At 38.6% G+C, this 17,858-nt stretch overlaps 1 protein-coding gene across 1 annotated transcript; it reads right to left on the reverse strand.

The window, feature by feature from the left end:
* Positions 1-2,132: 2,132 nt before the first annotated feature.
* On the reverse strand, positions 2,133-17,027 carry LOC119075086. Its single transcript, XM_037181477.1, has 6 exons — positions 16,942-17,027; positions 16,362-16,456; positions 16,148-16,264; positions 15,896-16,019; positions 2,483-2,616; positions 2,133-2,420 (listed from the first exon to the last, which is right to left on the reverse strand). The coding sequence occupies exons 2-6, from the start codon at positions 16,419-16,421 to the stop codon at positions 2,133-2,135; spliced, it is 723 nt and encodes a 240-aa protein (XP_037037372.1). The 5' UTR covers positions 16,422-16,456; positions 16,942-17,027.
* Positions 17,028-17,858: the final 831 nt, after the last annotated feature.

A 17,858-nucleotide genomic window follows, 5' to 3' on the forward strand; every position in this document is an offset into this window, starting at 1 on the left:
GAGACCCAAAGTAGTTCTGACGATCTACATTCGTTAATACAAGTCGAACAAGTCGGCGGTTAGTTGCGTTACACGTTTGTAGCTTTGCGAAATATATTCAAGACGCGCAGTTTAAGCCCAATATGAGGCTGGTAGCCCAAAATTTGTGGGAGATTTGTGGGTGTAGAAGTGATAATTTTCGGTGGTCATTAATAGCCAGAAATATTTTTTTTTCGAAATTGGTGGTCGTTACCCAACACAAAATGTTGTCTTGGCTCAAAAACGTTAAAAAAATGGTTACAAATTTTTTCGAGATAACCTCGACGATTCAAAATTTGAGGATGACACTTATCACCATTGGGAAGCTGAGTGAAATTGGTTCAGGTTTCGAGAAATAAACTTGAATTTTCAAAAATTTGCTAAAAACAAGCATAAATGTTTATGGTGGTATCTCCCCGATATTTTCGGCCGCCACCGAACTGATATGTGGCTTAAACGACGCATCTGGTCAACAGCTTTCAAGGAAAAACAAGTTTACTGAAATCGGTTTTCATTTGGTGAAAATATTTTGAAAAGTCTCAAATTAGCTGGAGTTACCCATATAGGTTTAACATCGAATACCTTCCATAACCCCGCTGAAGTAGTTGTAAAAGTAGTTGCAAAAAAAAACTTAGTCTGGCAACACTGCAGTCAATGCTAGATTGTAGGCTAGATACGTTTTGCCAATCATTTTGCCACTACTTCAAGATATGGGCTAAAAAGCTGAAGTAGTTGCCAAAGTAGTGGCAAAAAAATTGTTTTGCAACTACTTTGGCTGATGTAGAGGTAAAAGCAGTTCTCAAACTTTTGCAACCACTTTGGCCGAAGTAGAGGCAAAAGTAGTTTTCAAAGTTTTGCGACTACTTTGGCTGAAGTGTGTTTATGTGACAACAACAAATTATTTTTATATACCAAGGGGCTGCCGCCCCCAGGACCCCCGCTTTTTTTATTCACCTACGGTGAGTTTTTAATCGCCCTGCAGGCAGCCTTACATACATGGCGCTCTGCCCCAAACCCCGCTAGGGACTCTGCCCCTTAGACCCCGCAATGGGGGTTGTACCCCCCTTGACCACCCACTGCGGGGGCTGCCGCCCCTCGACCCCGCTTTTTTTTGTGTGCTTATATTTTCACGGCCTGCGGCGCATAGCAAAAACTGAAAACAAATTTTGAGAACAACTACTTTACAACTACTGTTACAAAATCTGTTCTTAAATTTTTGCAACTACTTCTGCAACCACTTTAGCAAAAGTAGTTGCAAAAGTAGTTGCAAAAGTAGTTGGAAACGTAGTTGCAAAAGTAGTTGGAAAAATAGCGGCAAAAATATCGGCAAATATTGAGAGCTGCTTTTGCCACAAAAAGTAGTTGGAAAAGTAGTTGCAAAAGTAGTTGGAAAAGTAGATGCAAAAGTAGTTGTAAAAGTAGTTGGAAAAATAGTGGCAAAAATATCGGCTAATATTGAGACCAGCTTTTGCCATAAAAAGTAGTTGGAAAAGTAGTGGCGAAACCAGCTATAGTTGGAAAAGTAGTCACAAAGCCACCCTTTTTCAACTTCTTTTACAACTACTTCAGAATTTTTGCTAAAAAGCTGAAATAGTGGCAACAGCAGTTGCAAAAAAAACGTATCTAGCCTTCAATCTAGCCTTGCCTGCAGTGTTGCCAGACTCCGTTTTTTTACAACTACTTTTTACAATTACTTCAAGAGACTACCTTCCATACTGTAAGGGACCATCCATAAAGGATGTCTGCTATTTTTCCAGAATTTTTGACCGCCTCTATCCGCACTTTTCCAATACCCACACATCGCATGTCACAGTTTGGACGATTCCTAACACTACTCTTCTTACCGATTGGGTTAATTTGTGTGATCTGAGTTGGACTTGCTCCGAGCTCTACTCCTAAGGGGCCATTCACAAATTACGCACTCACCTAAGGGGGGGGTCAGAAATTAGACCTTTTTATATGAAAAATGCGTGCGAAACGGGGGGGGGGTTCAAAGATTAACTGTCCACCGAGTGCGTAATTTGTGAATGGTCACTAATACGTTTAATGGTTTAATCAAGATATTCCGTCATGCTAAGCACATTTCAGTGTTGTTGGTCGAGAGATTGTTAATTTTAATATTTTGTCTTGTTCCGTAATGTAAGTGCAATGGAAAATATAATGAAAATAGCATTTATGGTCTCACCTTCACCAACAATTACGTTTTCGGAATGAAGTTTCTCCAGGTGAAGTTTTACTCCGTTCACATCCCATTGAGGTACGGTTCTAGCATCATGTCGGTTTTGTGGGGTCAAACTTTTGAAACAAATCGGGCAAAACATCTTACTTTGGTACAATTTCAAGCCGTTCGAACAAATGTAAAAAACCTGTAGCCAGTCATCTTTATAAAAAAGAGCTGAGTTCTGTAACACATGCTTATTATAGATATGCACATAAAAAGTATTATTAAAAAATCGACATTTACCTCTGAAAAAAGTGTTGGTGTTTTTCCCTTATAAGCATCTACGATGCGTTTCTTTAATTTGGCATACTCAATCTTTGAAGTGTCATCAATGAGTGCTTCGCTTTTAGAATTCTCGTCAGAGGTTTCACCTGAAGCTATATAATAGAACTTATATATAATATAATATATAATATATAATAGTTTCGTCTACGACAACGACCAGCGTTACAATAGTACCACTCTTTTAGTTCCATTTTTTTCCGTAAAAGGGAAAAAGTGGAACTATTGTAACGCTGCATATATGCAACGTTACAATAGTTCCACTTGTATAAGGAAAGTGGAACTAAAAAAGTGAAACTATTGTAACGCTGCATATATGCGGCGTGAAGATAGTTCCACTTTTTCCTTTTACGAAAAAAGTGGAACTAAAAGAGTGGTACTATTGTATCTCTGGTACGACAACGCAGACAACAAGTTAGCTCGTGCAAAAAAATTTTGTTTTTATGGAATAAAACCGGGAATGAATTTGTGAATAAAAATTCGGAATTTAACGAAAAAGTGTTTGAGTGAAGCATTGACTGTTTGAAGTATAATTAGACAGTGAAAAGAAGGTTTTTTCCCGTAGAAATTAAAATTAAAAAAAAGAGAAATTAAACAGTGGACTGAAATTGCATACAAGAATAGTCAATTGTGATTGTAGCAGGAGAGTATTGGTGGAGTATCGGATTAGCTACACACGAATTGTGTTTGATTGTATGTGAATTAAAGCTAACTCTGTGTGAAATATGGCAGATAATTGTCAAATGTGCTCAAAGGCAATAACGAAGAGTGAAGACAAAGTCACATGTGATGGTTTGTGTAATGCAGTGTACCATCAAAAATGTATTGGTTTCAGTGCTACATCTCTCAAGTTTTATAGAGAATGTAGGAATTTAAAATACATTTGCGATGAATGCGAGAACCACCCTGATACGTCTATGAATAAAACTGTTAAAATGATACTGAGATATCTGTGTATTATGGATGAACGGCTAAATCGACAAGGAGAAAGTCTAATAAGCATAAACACGGTGATTGATAAACTCGTTAAAGACAAGATCACCAATGAAAGCGACGAAAATGTCGTAGTGAAGAGTGTCGAAAAAGTAAAGAACACAGACATGAGTGAAAAATCGGTAGTGGTAGTTCGGCCTAAGGACAATCAACATTGCAATAACACGAAATTTGATTTGTCAAAACACATCGACCCGAAAGTGTACAGAGTAAACAATGTCAAAAACCTTCGAAATGGTGGTATAGTAATAGAATGTGATGATAACGAAAATTTAAGGAATCTGCACCAAGTAGCAGCACGTCAAATAGGTGATCGTTATGACGTACTTATTCCAGCACTGAGAAAACGTAAAATGAAAATTTTCGATATTACGGAAAGTTTTAATGAATATGAATTAACTAGTGCAATTAAAAGTCAAAACGATAGACTCACGAACAGCGAAATCAAAGTGCTAAAAATTTATGAAAACAAGAGACTGAACAATTTTGGAGCAATAATCGAAGTAGACAAAAAGTGTTTTGAATCAATAAAACTCGGCAATAAATTGAACATTGGATGGAATCAATGTCGTGCTGAAGAACTTGTGACCATAAAAAGGTGTTTTAAATGCTGTGGGTTTAATCATGTATCTGCAGATTGTAAGAATAAAATTGCATGTTTAAGATGTGGTAACGAACATGTTAGCAAAGACTGTAATTCAGAATCAGTGAACTGTATAAACTGTGTTTCTATAAATAAAAAGTACAAGACGCAATACGATGCTGCACATGCAGCGTATAGCAAAAATTGTCCGATATACATACAAAAGTTGAAAAGTGAAAATGCTAAAGTCGATCGTTCCTTATAGCAATTAAATAAAGAAAAATACGAAGACTGCGATAAATGTGTGTGTATATGAATGTGGCCGGTCTGCCAAACAATTATGAATAGAAAGAATGGTATCGAAAAAAAACCGTGGCTAGTGTTGATGAGTGAAACACACCTTACAAGTGCAATACAGAACAGTGAAATAAATATTAAAGGATATAAACTAATAAGATGTGATTCTCACTCAACGAAGACTGGAGGTGTAGCCTTTTACATAAAGAACGGAACAAAGTTTTCGGTTGTACATAGTGAAGTCTACCGTAAAAATGTGTGGACCTTGATAGTTAACATAAAAAGCAAAGTGCTAAACGGAAATTTCGCGGTCGTGTATCACTCACCGAGCGAGTTACTAGTGAAATACGATGAATTTTTGGATTATTTTGAAAACTGGTGTGAAGCGAAAGTGAACCACAGCATCAAGAATTTGATCTGTGGAGATTTTAATATCGATTTATTGAAAAAGACAAGCCATAGTGAACGAGTGAAAAGGATAATCCAAAATTTGGGTATGAAACAAATCGTGACAGAGCCTACGAGAGTAACAAACAGATCAAGAACATTGATTGACTATGTGATTACAAATATGAACAATGTGAATGTAAATGTCTTATTAGATGAGAAAATTAGCGATCATTCTACCATTACTTTTGAAGTGATTAATGAAGTGACAAAAAGAGTGAGTAAAGTTAATAAATTGTGTATATTCAAGAGAAGGTTTCATTGAAAGATTAACGAAAGTTGAGTGGGCAAAATCGATCGGCATGCCAATCGATGAAAAAGCTGATTTTTTCACAGACAGTCTAAAAATGTGTCTACAAGACTTTGTAAAAGTTATAACTGTGAAACAAGACGATAAAGTGTGGTATTCTACAGGTCTTCGCAATCAAAGAAAAGAAACAGGAGAGGCTTACTACTCGAACGATCCGGTGGATTGGATAGAATATAACCGGGTGAGCAAGTTACACACTTTTAATGTTAAAAGAGCGAAGAATAACTATTACCGTGAGAAATTGTTTAATGCTGGAAGTGACCAAAGTAAAGTCTGGAAGATTCTGAAGTCTATTATAAACGGTGTCGAAGAGACTATTGACAGTATTGAATTTAATGATGATATAAAGAGTGATGAAGTAGAAATAGCTGATTCGTTCAACAGATTTTTTATTGACAGTATAAGAGAAATAAATGAAAGTATACCGAACGAAGTAGACGATTTTGAACCAATAAGAGAAGTACAAAGTGAGTGTAAATTCGACATTGTGAACGTAGACAAAATTGAGCATTTTCTGAAAAACATGAAAGCGAACGGTGACTCTGAATTTCTTTCAAAGCGAATTTTGATAGATGCGCTGCCAGTGGTAGGAGGAATTTTTGCTGATATCGTAAATTCTTCAATGGAAATATCCGTATGTCCTAAGAACTGGAAAAGATCGACAGTGTCTCCCATACCTAAAGTGCCAGGGACGCGAAAATGCGAAGAGTTCAGGCCAGTCAACACGCTACCGACATACGAGAAAGTTCTTGAGGACGCAGTTAAAGAATCACTGGAATTTCACATTAACGAGAACGATATAATAATTGATGAGCAGTCCGGATTTCGAGGAAAACATTCATGTGAATCTGCACTCAACCTGGTCCTGATGAACTGGAAAGAGGAAATAGAAAAGGGAAAGATAATTATAGCAGTCTTTCTAGATCTGAGACGAGCGTTTGAAACCATAGACCGGAAAAGATTGCTACGAAAACTAGAGAAACTTGGAGTAAGAGGACGTGAACTGGAGTGGCTAAAAAGTTACTTATCTCATCGCACACAATCAACGAAATTTGGTGGAGTTACATCGACAGAGGTGGAAGTGGACATTGGATTACCCCAAGGATCAAAATTGGCAGCCATTCTATTCTTATTGTATATCAATGATATGAAATCATGCCTCATACATATGATGATTCTGCTTTTCGCCGATACTTTGCTATATTACAGTGGTGACAATATTAAGGACATTGAAAGAAAAGTGAACGAAGACCTTGAGAGAATTAATAAGTGGCTCAGTGTAAACAAACTTAAACTAAATGTGGAAAAGACAAAATATATGGTGATAACAAAGAATGCGAATTTTGAGTGTAATGTGAATATAGAGATGAATAGCGAAACGATTGAACGAACGTATACGATGAAGGACTAATGATCGACTTTAATTTGAAAATGAAAAGCCACCATGAGTATGTATCCAGAAAAATAGCTAAAAAAATCGGTTTCTTTGGACGTATCAGTAACAAGTTATCAGTTGAAAACAGGATTAAAGTTTATAAAGCAATAATCGCTCCACACTTTGAGTATTGCTCGTCAATCTTGTCAATGCTCAATAAAGGCGAATTTGAAAAGCTGCAGAAACTACAGAACAGATCAATGAGGATAATCTTGAGATGTAAAAGCGATACAAGTGTGAATCTGATGCTTGATACGCTACAATGGATGAACGTGAAACAAAGGACGATGTACCGAACATTGATTGTAATCCACCAGATCAAGAATGGAATGTTACCAAAGTACCTGTCGAGCAGAATGACATACGTCGGTGACTCAAATGCATACAACGTCCGTAATGCTGATGACTTCAGGCTGAGGAACGAGCTAAGGAACACCCCATTGTACAACGGAATGAAAATGTTTAACTAGCTGAGTAATGAAATTAAAAGTGAAAGTAATGTAAAAGTGTTTAAAAGACTGTTGAGTGAAGATATAAAAATGCGATTTGTAATTGATCGATAATGCTTAGTGTAACTGAAAGGAGATTATTTGAAAATTGTAAAATGAAATGAAGTGTGAATAATTATTTTTAAACGAAGTGACTATTTGTACCTGAGTGCAAATAGTGCATATGAACACTATTTGCACCCGGGTGCAAATAGTCAATATAAACACTATTTGCACCCGGGTAATTAAAGCTATCAAAAATCATTTAAAAGTCATCGTTCCCAAGCTGTGCGAATTATATTTTTATAGACGATATACTAATGAATAGTTTAGAAAAGTGCGACAACGTTGTTTTGTTTAATGTTTCGCAGATTCGATAAAAAAATTTTCTGAATGTTGCATGGTACCAAAGCGAAAAAACAAAAAGTAAATTGAATACGTCTAGCGAAAAAATGAGAGCTAGCATTCACAATGACATCGGGGCATCTGGTACACGCGATTATAGTATACGTCCTTTTACTACATGTAACGAAAAGTCATGACTGTTCCACATTCGCCGCTTAGAGGTGAATCTGGCACACCATCAACTTCTACGCTGTGCCAGACTACCCCACACCTCCACAATTACTAGAATACTCTTTTCTATACAAAACAGATACTTCCTTTTACGAAATAAAATGCCAATTAGAGTGATGTTCGTTTGAACATATTGACACGAGAAGGACAGTATCAATTAATTATACAAAGTGAGACAAGAATGGAATTGATATTTTATTTACAAACTTATACACGAAGGCAATGTTGAAGTGGCTATCAAAAGACCCGTCACTGAAGAGGATTAAGCAGAAGTTTCGATCACTTGAGAAACGGTCAAAACGGCGAATTTTCCCACTGCTTCTTCTGAAATTTGCCATTTCTTTTAGAGCTCACACATACTTCTAGAAGTCACAGTTTTTCAAGCGACCGAAACTACTGCTTAAATGTGTAGCCTTACTAACCTTACAAAAAATATAACGAAACAAGAGAGTAATGTTTCCTTGTAATACTCCCACCTTTGAACAATGACTTTTCAACGCCTTTTGAATTGTCGCCATAAGTGCGACACAAAACTAAAACTAAGTTGAGGAGTGGGTGGAAAACTGAACCGAATTAAAAATTTCAACGCTTCCTTATAAGAATGCAACGATTTAACACACTTGCAGCATGAACATCGGCTACCTTAAGAATAGTACATTACGTCCTTGTTTGGAGATTTTTATTTTGCAGAGAGGGAGGTTTGTAGCCAGAGCCGAAAGCGTGGCAAAGTAAAAATCTCCAAACGGTGTGACAAAATAATACCATACATATTGGTGGGAGGCACTGAAATTACTCAAACATTAAATTCGCAAATATGATTTGAAAATTTTGCGCTACGTAAAATAAACGATTACAAAATCATACGATCTACTACTTTCTCACTGAAACGACGTGACTTTAGTTCCTATCATTCTCCATAATACACAATCATGTCATGACGTGTAACGGTTTCGGTTGTTTGATAAACGTGTATTGTAACAATGAATCCTTGTGTTGCAGCTGCCAAAAAGGCATACGAACGTGCCACAAACACCATACTCTCAATTGCTGGCTGCGAAAAGTTGGACGGTGATGGAGAAACAAGTAAAAAATTTGTATATAAACGGCTGAAGTATGCGTGCAAAGCTGGGAAAGAGCGTCCAAGCACCAGTAAGGGAATAAGAAAAACGTCGACCTACAAGAAAATCGGATTTGGTGCAGCTAATAATGAACCAATTTCATTTTAACAGATTCGATTGGGATTGGTAAAAAACAAAGACAATACCATGCGAGCCCTGAAAGTCTTAGAAATTAACTTAAACCATGAAAATCATAATGTCGACGAAGCTACATTTCAACATTACCCGGAAAGTATGCGCCTGGATAAAGAATCCGTCAAGCAAGTGGAAGAAATGATTAAAATGAAATCGAACAAACACCTTCTGGCGGTGGACCTAACAAAGAAACACGGAAAAAGCATTTCGTTAAAATATCTTCACAACATACAGACAAACTTGCAGAAAAAAACTCAATGCGATCGTTCGTGTTGTCGTAAACTCAGACAATGAGTTGGTTGGTAAGTATTGTTCGTTTTCAATTTTCTGAGATCAATTCTTATCATTCGCAAGTACCGAGTATTTAACCGAAGATTTTTCGGCTTCCACCACTTCTGCCCAGCTTTATTAGAAATATCCAGATACTTTTAGGAAAACGTTTACTTATTTCACGCGTTTTTATTTCCGGAAAAGAGAAGACCTTTCTCGTCTACATTCACAAATTTCGTTAATTTCCAATGATTTCCTAAAATTTCAAACTTATATCACAGGCCCGCACCCACACCCCTCCTGTTTCAGGTCAAATTAAAAAAAAAGACAACCACAGGAGGAAATGTAAAGCTTGCAAGCTTCGACTTTAGTTATTAAGTTAAATGTGCAGTAGGTCACTTTGAATTCAAAATTTAGACAATATTTTGTGACGAGTGATCCAGAAAAAAAAACTTTCGTTTTGCATGTACAGTTAAATTTCTGAGAAATAGCGAAAATGGCTTTTATTGTCGAGCTTATTGCCATTGATCGATAGATCAATGAGGACTGATCCGGAATAAATTTCGGATGTAAACTGTAAAAAGCAGAAATTTCGTTTCGGTAGATTTTCATTGATTGCAAAAGCATTGTTTACAAAACTATGAATCAATATTCGTTCGAAAAGTCCATAGAAACTATTCGGATCTTGTACAAATACAATTCTTGAATTGTGATTGTCTACAGATTCTCCAGGCAATTCGTGTATTCAATTTTCGATGCTTGACAGCTTACTCTAGTTTTCTTCTCTTTTCCTAAATCACAATAAAATGCTAACTCAGAAACCATTTTCCTTAGGGATTTACTTCCAGGACGAACGTATCTTCTTCTTCTTCTTTTTCAGCCTGTTTCTATCCACTGCTGGATGTAGGCCTCTCCAACTTCTTTCCATTTCGTACGATCCATTGCCATTTGCTGCCAGTTTGTACCTGCAATATTCTTAATTCCGTTTGTCCATCTCTCTGGTGGTCTACCTATAGCTCGTCTTTTATATGGTCGCCAGTTCATGATCTTTTTGGTCCAACGTTCGTCTGTCCTTCTTGCAATATGTCCCGCCCAGCTCCATTTCAGAGATGCTATTCTTTCCATGACATCAACGACCCTGGTTTGTTGTCGAATCCATTGATTCGTCATTCTGTCTCTGAGTGTAATTCCGAGCATACTCCGTTCCATGGCTCTTTGTGTCACTCTCAATTTATCTTCGGATGCTTTTGTTAAAGTTAACGTTTCCGCTCCATAAGTGAGCACTGGAAGGACACAAGTGTCGAAAACTTTGCGTTTCAGACTATTATTCATTTTGCTTTTGAAAATTAGTCTGAGTTTTCCGAACGCTGCCCATGCAAGACCAATCCTACGTCTTATTTCTGCAGTTTGGTTGTCCAGACCTAACTTCAGTTTATGTCCTAGATATACATAGCTGTCGACTCGTTCAATGACAGTGTCACCAATTTTGATTTCTCTATCGTCCCCGATGTTGGTCATGACTTTTGTTTTCGATAAGTTCATCTTGAGGCCAACTTTGCTCGCCTCTTCACTTAACTGTTGTAGCATAAGCTGAGCCTGACCTAGATTCGCTGCTATCGGTACAATGTCATCAGCGAAGCGGAGATTGCTCAGGTACTCTCCATTTATCTTTATTCCCATTTTACTCCAGTTTAACTTCCTAAAAATACTCTGCAGAATCGCCGTGAATAATTTCGGTGAAATGGTGTCACCCTGCCTTACACCTCGGCCAATTCTGAATTTCTCCGTGCTCTTATGAAGTTTTATACATGAAGTAGCATTTTTGTACACATATCGAATTGTGTTGGAGTACCTTGAGTCTACTCTACATTCGTCTAATGCGTCCAATATCGACCATGTTTCCACTGAATCGAAAGCTTTTTCGAAGTCTATGAATAGCAAGACTATGTCGATGTTGTATTCACGACACTTCTCAATAAGCGTTCTCATCACCTGCAAATGGTCGTTTGTGCTGAAACCAGATCTGAAAGCAGCTTGTTCAACAGGTTGGTAGAAGTCGAACTTGTTAGTGTTCCTCTTCGTAATGATTTTCATAAACAACTTGTAGAGTGTTGACAATAGGCTTATGGGTCGGTAATTTTCCATACGAACGTATGCGACAAATATTTGCAAAGTATCCGGAGCTCCTGCTGTTCGATGGAACTTACAAACTGAACAACGTGGATATGCCACGGAGCGAATCCTACGCTTGTGTCGGGGCAATGGTTGATATTTTTCAATCATCAAATCCAGCATGGACCGAAACAAGAGTGATTTTGACAGAAAAAGACTTCACTGATCGGCGTATTTACGGTGACAAATACCCCGACGCAGTCATGCGTCTGTGGCACGCATTAGTTACCTTCAATCGAGAGATAACAAAACAGCAAAGAGAAACGGCGCTCGAGGTAATACAGCGAATTGTCTACTCAGAATCGAAGGAACAATACGACTCCATCTACAAAGAATTGGTGGACTTGAAGTTGCAAAAGGTAACGGAATACTTCAATGAGAACTGGCACACCATTCGCAAAGAATGGACACTGTTTGGCCGTAATTTAAGAGCCAATTACTTAAACGCAACTAATAACCGGTCGGAATGCATTAATCAAAAATTCAAAATCATCGGCAGCAGACACGCAAACCTTTTGACTTTCTTCGAAAATGTGTACACAACGGCGTCACTTCTAGCTTCTGAAAGGAACATTAGAGCTGGTCGGATGACGATGCGTGTTCCTCGGCGTCGGTTTGAGGATGAAGCCTTGTCAAAATACAACAATCTCCTGACACCCTTCATTTTCAACAAACTTGAATATCAGTACGAATTGTCTCCGTGGATCAAATTTGCAAGTACATCAAGACAGCGCCATCACCAAGAAAGCGAACGTCATTGGACATACTGTTACTGATAATCACTGCACTTGCATTTACTTTTCATCCATGCAAATTCCGTGTCGCCACCTTTTCCAATACTGGCAAACAAAGGAGCTGGACTTATTCCAACCGGATATGTGCGCGGCCAGATGGACCAAGGCTTATTATTACAAATCACACCCTGCGATAAATACGTTACAGTACGTTGCACCACGACCAGTTACTCATACTGTCAGAGTAAAAATTCCGTCGGAAATTGAAAAATACAAAAAAACAGCAGATGTCACAAAAGACATAAATAATTTGATGTCGGGTATGTCAAACAACCAGTTCGAATTTTACATGGACAGAATGAAGAGTGTTCGAGCTGAAATGAACAAAGAGCCTCATACACAACATCGTCAGACAAACATGGAACAAGCAGCAAGCGCAACAGGTAAATGATACATCTAATATATATTCGAAGAGACAGATCCAGTAATAAAACTCTATTAAGACACTATTTGTACCTTGTGACAACAGCCGAAGTAACGTTTCCTTGTACAAAATAATTCGGCTTAGTAGAGTAACATTTCCTTGTTCAAAATGATAAGTCACTCACAATTCGTTTCGTATAAGGAAATAATGCAATTTCATTGACAGGAAACCATCTTCAACAAAACGAACCAAACGTATCAGGCCCATCATCTGTACCAGTTCCGCATTTCATGTCACAAGAAAATCAGAACGGAATGAATCCGACATCCGTGCAATCCGCTATGTGTTGGGGTCAACGGACAAACACAGAACAAACAACAAATCCGGCTACGCTGTCTGGGCATAGCTTTACACAGAACGTATAAGGTCCATCATCTGTACCAGTTCCGCATTTCATGTCACAAGGAAATCAGATCGGGAATCAATCGACATCCGTGCAATCTGCTATGTGTTGGGGTCAACGGACAAACACAGAACAAACAGCAAATCCGGCTACGCTGTCTGGGCATAGCTTTACACAGAACGTATCAGGTCCATCATCTGAACCAGTTCCGCATTTCATGTCACAAGGAAATCAGAACGGGAATCAATCGACATCCGTGCAATCTGGTATGCGTTGGGGTCAACGGACAAACACAGAACAAACAGCAAATCCGGCTACGCTGTTTTGGCATAGCGTTACACAAAACGTATCAGGTCCATCATCTGAACCAGTTCCGTATTTCATGTCACAAGGAAATCAGATCGGGAATCAATCGACATCCGTGCAATCTGGTATGCGTTGGGGTCAACGGACAAACACAGAACAAACAACAGATCCGGCTACGCTGTCTGGGCATAGCTTTACACAGAACGTATCAGGTCCATCATCTGAACCAGTTCCGCATTTCATGTCACAAGGATCAGAATCAATCGACATCCGTGCAATCTGGTATGCGTTGGGGTCAACGGACAAACACAGAACAAACAGCAAATCCGGCTACGCTGTCTTGGCATAGCGTTACACAGAACGTATCAGGTCCATCATCTGAACAACTAACAATACATGAGACTCCCCTGACAGGTAAACGATATGAGAAGTAATTTATTCATTGCTTGCACAAATAACCAATAAACTTTGATTGGCAGGAAGTTATGTTAGACACAACTTGCCTGAGTCATCATCTGCACCGGCTGTTCCTCAACCGAATCTGTACCAACAGACTTCAACAGCTACTGACGGAACAACGGAAACGTATCAGCACATCACTTTGCCACAGAAAAACGTTCCCAAAGGTCGTCCTAAAGGAACAGGAAACACGGTGATTGGAATAAAAAAGAAATCACCGAAATCGAAGCTTGCCAAATTTTTCGATAAACCATTTCCCGAACAAGGCGCTTTGATTGCGTCATGGTTGACGTATTGGCCGAAACATCGCGTTATGCAGAAGAAAGTCACAACGAGCGATATCATCCAAGATCAAGGAACGTTCAATCGACTCAGACATAAAAATGTCGACCTCCGTTGTTTGACACAATTTGTTGACAAACCTACATTGGCATACATTCGGGACGAGGTGGAAAAATCAAACAAAAAGCCATACACGTGTCGTAAATGCGAAAAAAAATTGAGCGGATATCAAATCATGTGTGTTGGATGCCTTGATTGGTTTCACATGAAATGCGAACATCTTAAGGCGTCAGACTGTTGCCACGACTCAACATAAGTCATTGTAGTATTATCTTGTTAAAGTAATGAAATACAAGTTTTGTTTGAAAATCATGGTTTTTTAGTAGTTGAAGCAAAGTAGTAGTCAATGTTCATACTACTTGCAGTCGAATGATCTGCTGACATTATGAAATATGATTTCGCGCGGCGCCCGGGTGCAAATAGTCAATGTATGAGCTATTTGCAGTCGGGTGCAAATAGCGTTATAATTCACTATTTGCACCCGGGTGCAAATAGTGTTAATATTGACTATTTGCACCCGGGTTCAAATAGTGTTAATATTGACTATTTGCACCCGGGTGCAAATAGCATCTGCCATTTTTAAAAGCGGATTGTGAAACGAAATGTAAAGATTTAACCATAGCGCAGCTAGCCAAATAAATATATACATACATACACTTATTTACATTGGATACTTTACATTTTAGTGCAATATAGACTTGGTTAGAGTAAAGCATTGGTAGAACCAGAACCACCGGTCTGAGTGAGTTTCTCGGAGCTGAACAAAGGCAAAACAGAATAAAACAATAAAACGTTTGATAAGTTCTGGAGGGAACTCGACCATGTAAGGCACACAAAAATATTTATACGATTTTGAGTAAGATAAACACTAGGGTCGGTCGATTTGAGCTTTTTCACGAGTATAATTCTTCCTAATAGGCCGAAAATGGCTAATTTTTAGTCACTCTCATGGTGATCACTCGACCGCATTAAATATTTTTCTCAAAATCGTTTTACTTCTTGGTTCCCTATCAACGTAGCTTTAAAATAAGCTATTGTGCGACAAAATTTAAACTCATTTTGTGGAAAAATTTGCAAAAGAAACCTCTCTCAAATAAAAATATCGGAAACCTGCGAAACTTTTTTTACCCGGAAAAAGTATTTTCGTCACAAAAAGGATGTGTCTTTTGGGTTTGTTTATTAGAGTAGACCCTGTATTTTATACTAAGACCGTTCTACCAACAATTCACTTTTTGACATAGACAAGAAAGCTTTTAGAGTGTTGATACCTCGAAAAACTAGAAGATTTTCAAAAAATCGTCTTGGGCAAAGCATAGAACATTTTTGGAAATATTTTTTTTGGTCTTAAAATTTTCTTTAGACTGCGCTGAGTCGGATCAGCTAGGTCCAGAAGATCGGATGGAAGATATTCAAAAATCGACCGACCCTAATAAACACTGAATTCTACTTATCGCAGAGCAAGCAAAACATAAAACGCCTGACAAGTTTTATAACAGGGCGCTGTGAATTGAATAAACATCTAACACACCACTGGTGTCTGTCTCTTGCACAAGCTTTTGTGAAAAGTGCTGAGAAGAGGAAATTTAAGTTTTTTCGTGATTCTTTTATGAATATGGCTACCATTAGGAATGGAATAGGCTAACAAACAAGAAACGAATCAATTAAATAAATGGACAGCAACAATAAACTGCGATTAGTATAAATCAGAATGAAGTAGAGTCCAGCAATGCAAATCGAAATAATGCATACGAAATTCTTTGCGACATTGTTCATCGCTTTATGTGTGTCGCAAAGTCTTGTTCTGTTGTTTCCAAGTACTTACTCTGAACCTTTGTTCACATATTGGATATAGCACAAGTGACTAGAAGTCATCAATACTTACTAGTCTGATGACATGCTCCTCCACCCGTCGCTTCATTATAATTTGATCCAGCCAGGCGAAATTGCGTTGGGAGACGCCGGACTGCCACAGCCATAATTAATTCGTCCTTCTTATAGATTGTGCTCTAAAAAAGTAACAAATTCAATTATATGAAAACAATAGTATTATCGCTCTCGATTTCATTTCAAAAATGTTTACAATGGCAATAGTCATTTGAAGTAGAGAACCCAACTAGGTCGAATCAATACTTACGGTTGCTGGGACCTCCATGAATGGGCGGATGGTAATTGTTCGCTGACTGGTTCTGACGAGAGTTGCTTGCAGTCGCAGCACCAAAATCATACTCTCGTTCTTCGTATCGGACGTGCTCTGAAATGTAAAATTTTCGTTTCATTACACAGTAGCAATGAAAAATGTTTACAGTGACAATAGTCATTTGAAGTGTTGGTCGAATCAATATACTTACGGTTACTGGGGCCATAAAAGCCTGGATTGTTGGGTATTGACGCAAATGAATTGCTCGCATTGGATCGACATTTCCGTTCACGTGTCCGACGTACTCTAATATAAGATGAGATTGTGTTAATGGTAACAGTAATGGTAAATGACGTCAACAAATAATCTAAAAACAACCGAAATCAGTGATTCGCGATTGTTTATTGGAACTGTAATTGTAAATGTAATGATGCCATCATTGAACGGCATATGACACCGTTTGGAAGAGAGGTTTGATGTACAAACTAGTCAAAGTCATCCCATGCCTAAATGATCAAAAAAGCGGCATGAAAGAGCTCATTAATGGTATGGCTCAAGGTTCGGTGCCTGCTTACCTAATTTTGTACGTGCACGACATATTCATTCCAACACAAAACGTTCGATGAGCTAAACCAAAACATTGAACGAAGACATGGCAAATTACGTCGGTTACTGACGGAAGTGGAGATTAATCCCAAACGAATTCGAGCTAGTCTACCTAGGAGTCAAGCTTGATCGTTCGCTCACTTTCAAAAAACACACGGAATACATGAATTCTTTGCTATACTTACTTTCGTTTCTCGTTCAGAGATGATGACCACACGCCTCCCGTTCCCATCCATTTTTCTTGAACGCAATTTTTTTTTCGCAATTAATCACTGTGCACTAAGAGACAAACACAAAGTTTTTATTTACATGCATCCTAAGTCTTTTATGTAAAAATCTGACGTAAAGTATGATGTTGTTTTTTTAATTTCTGATATATGGAGTTCGGAGGATACAAGCGGAAAATGTAGGTTTGTCGTAGCGCTCTATTGAATATTTTCGGACAGTGAACGGCGGTCACGTGCCTATGTTTGTTTTCATCTCTAGCTGAAGACACTATTTCAACCTTTTTTAGAAACGGCTAGTCAGCTGTTAGAGATTACGATGACTAAAATATATGAACAGCTGTGGCTAGTGTTGTCACATGTAGTAAAATGTCTCTTAAACCTTCTCACTCAACTAAGTAAGCTGGGGGTGTAGCGGAGAGCGCGTCCGTATCTTTGATACACGTGCACCCTGGGTAACGCCAAATGCTCTCCAACCGCAAAATGGGAACTACTGGTGTCAGTATTAGTGACGGAAAAGTCGGTTCTGCTTCTAAACCGAGCAGTCCCGGCCCATTCCACGAAGTTCCCTCGGGGCGTTGCAACCCCGCGGAATTTGATGCAAGTCGATCGGAGCTGGGAGTTCATGATTCCATCCGAAGTGGTCATACAAACCACGTACCCTACCCGAGGGTTTGTATCGGTACCACGGGAGCTGGAAGCCCCCCGAGAACCAGAGAAACTCTCGGTATCGGGCCCAGCGATGGTTGAGGAGCCTATCCTTGGCTGAAACGTGGTGGCTGTCGGTTCAATTGCGCTTTATGCGCTGGGGTACTGCTCCCGGGGAAAGTGCAGTAAGGGTTGAGATGGGCTCTGGCCTCACCTTTGGTAATGTTGGT

The sequence above is a fragment of the Bradysia coprophila genome, unplaced genomic scaffold, assembly GCF_014529535.1.
Source record: "Bradysia coprophila strain Holo2 unplaced genomic scaffold, BU_Bcop_v1 contig_176, whole genome shotgun sequence".
NCBI lineage: Eukaryota > Metazoa > Arthropoda > Insecta > Diptera > Sciaridae > Bradysia > Bradysia coprophila.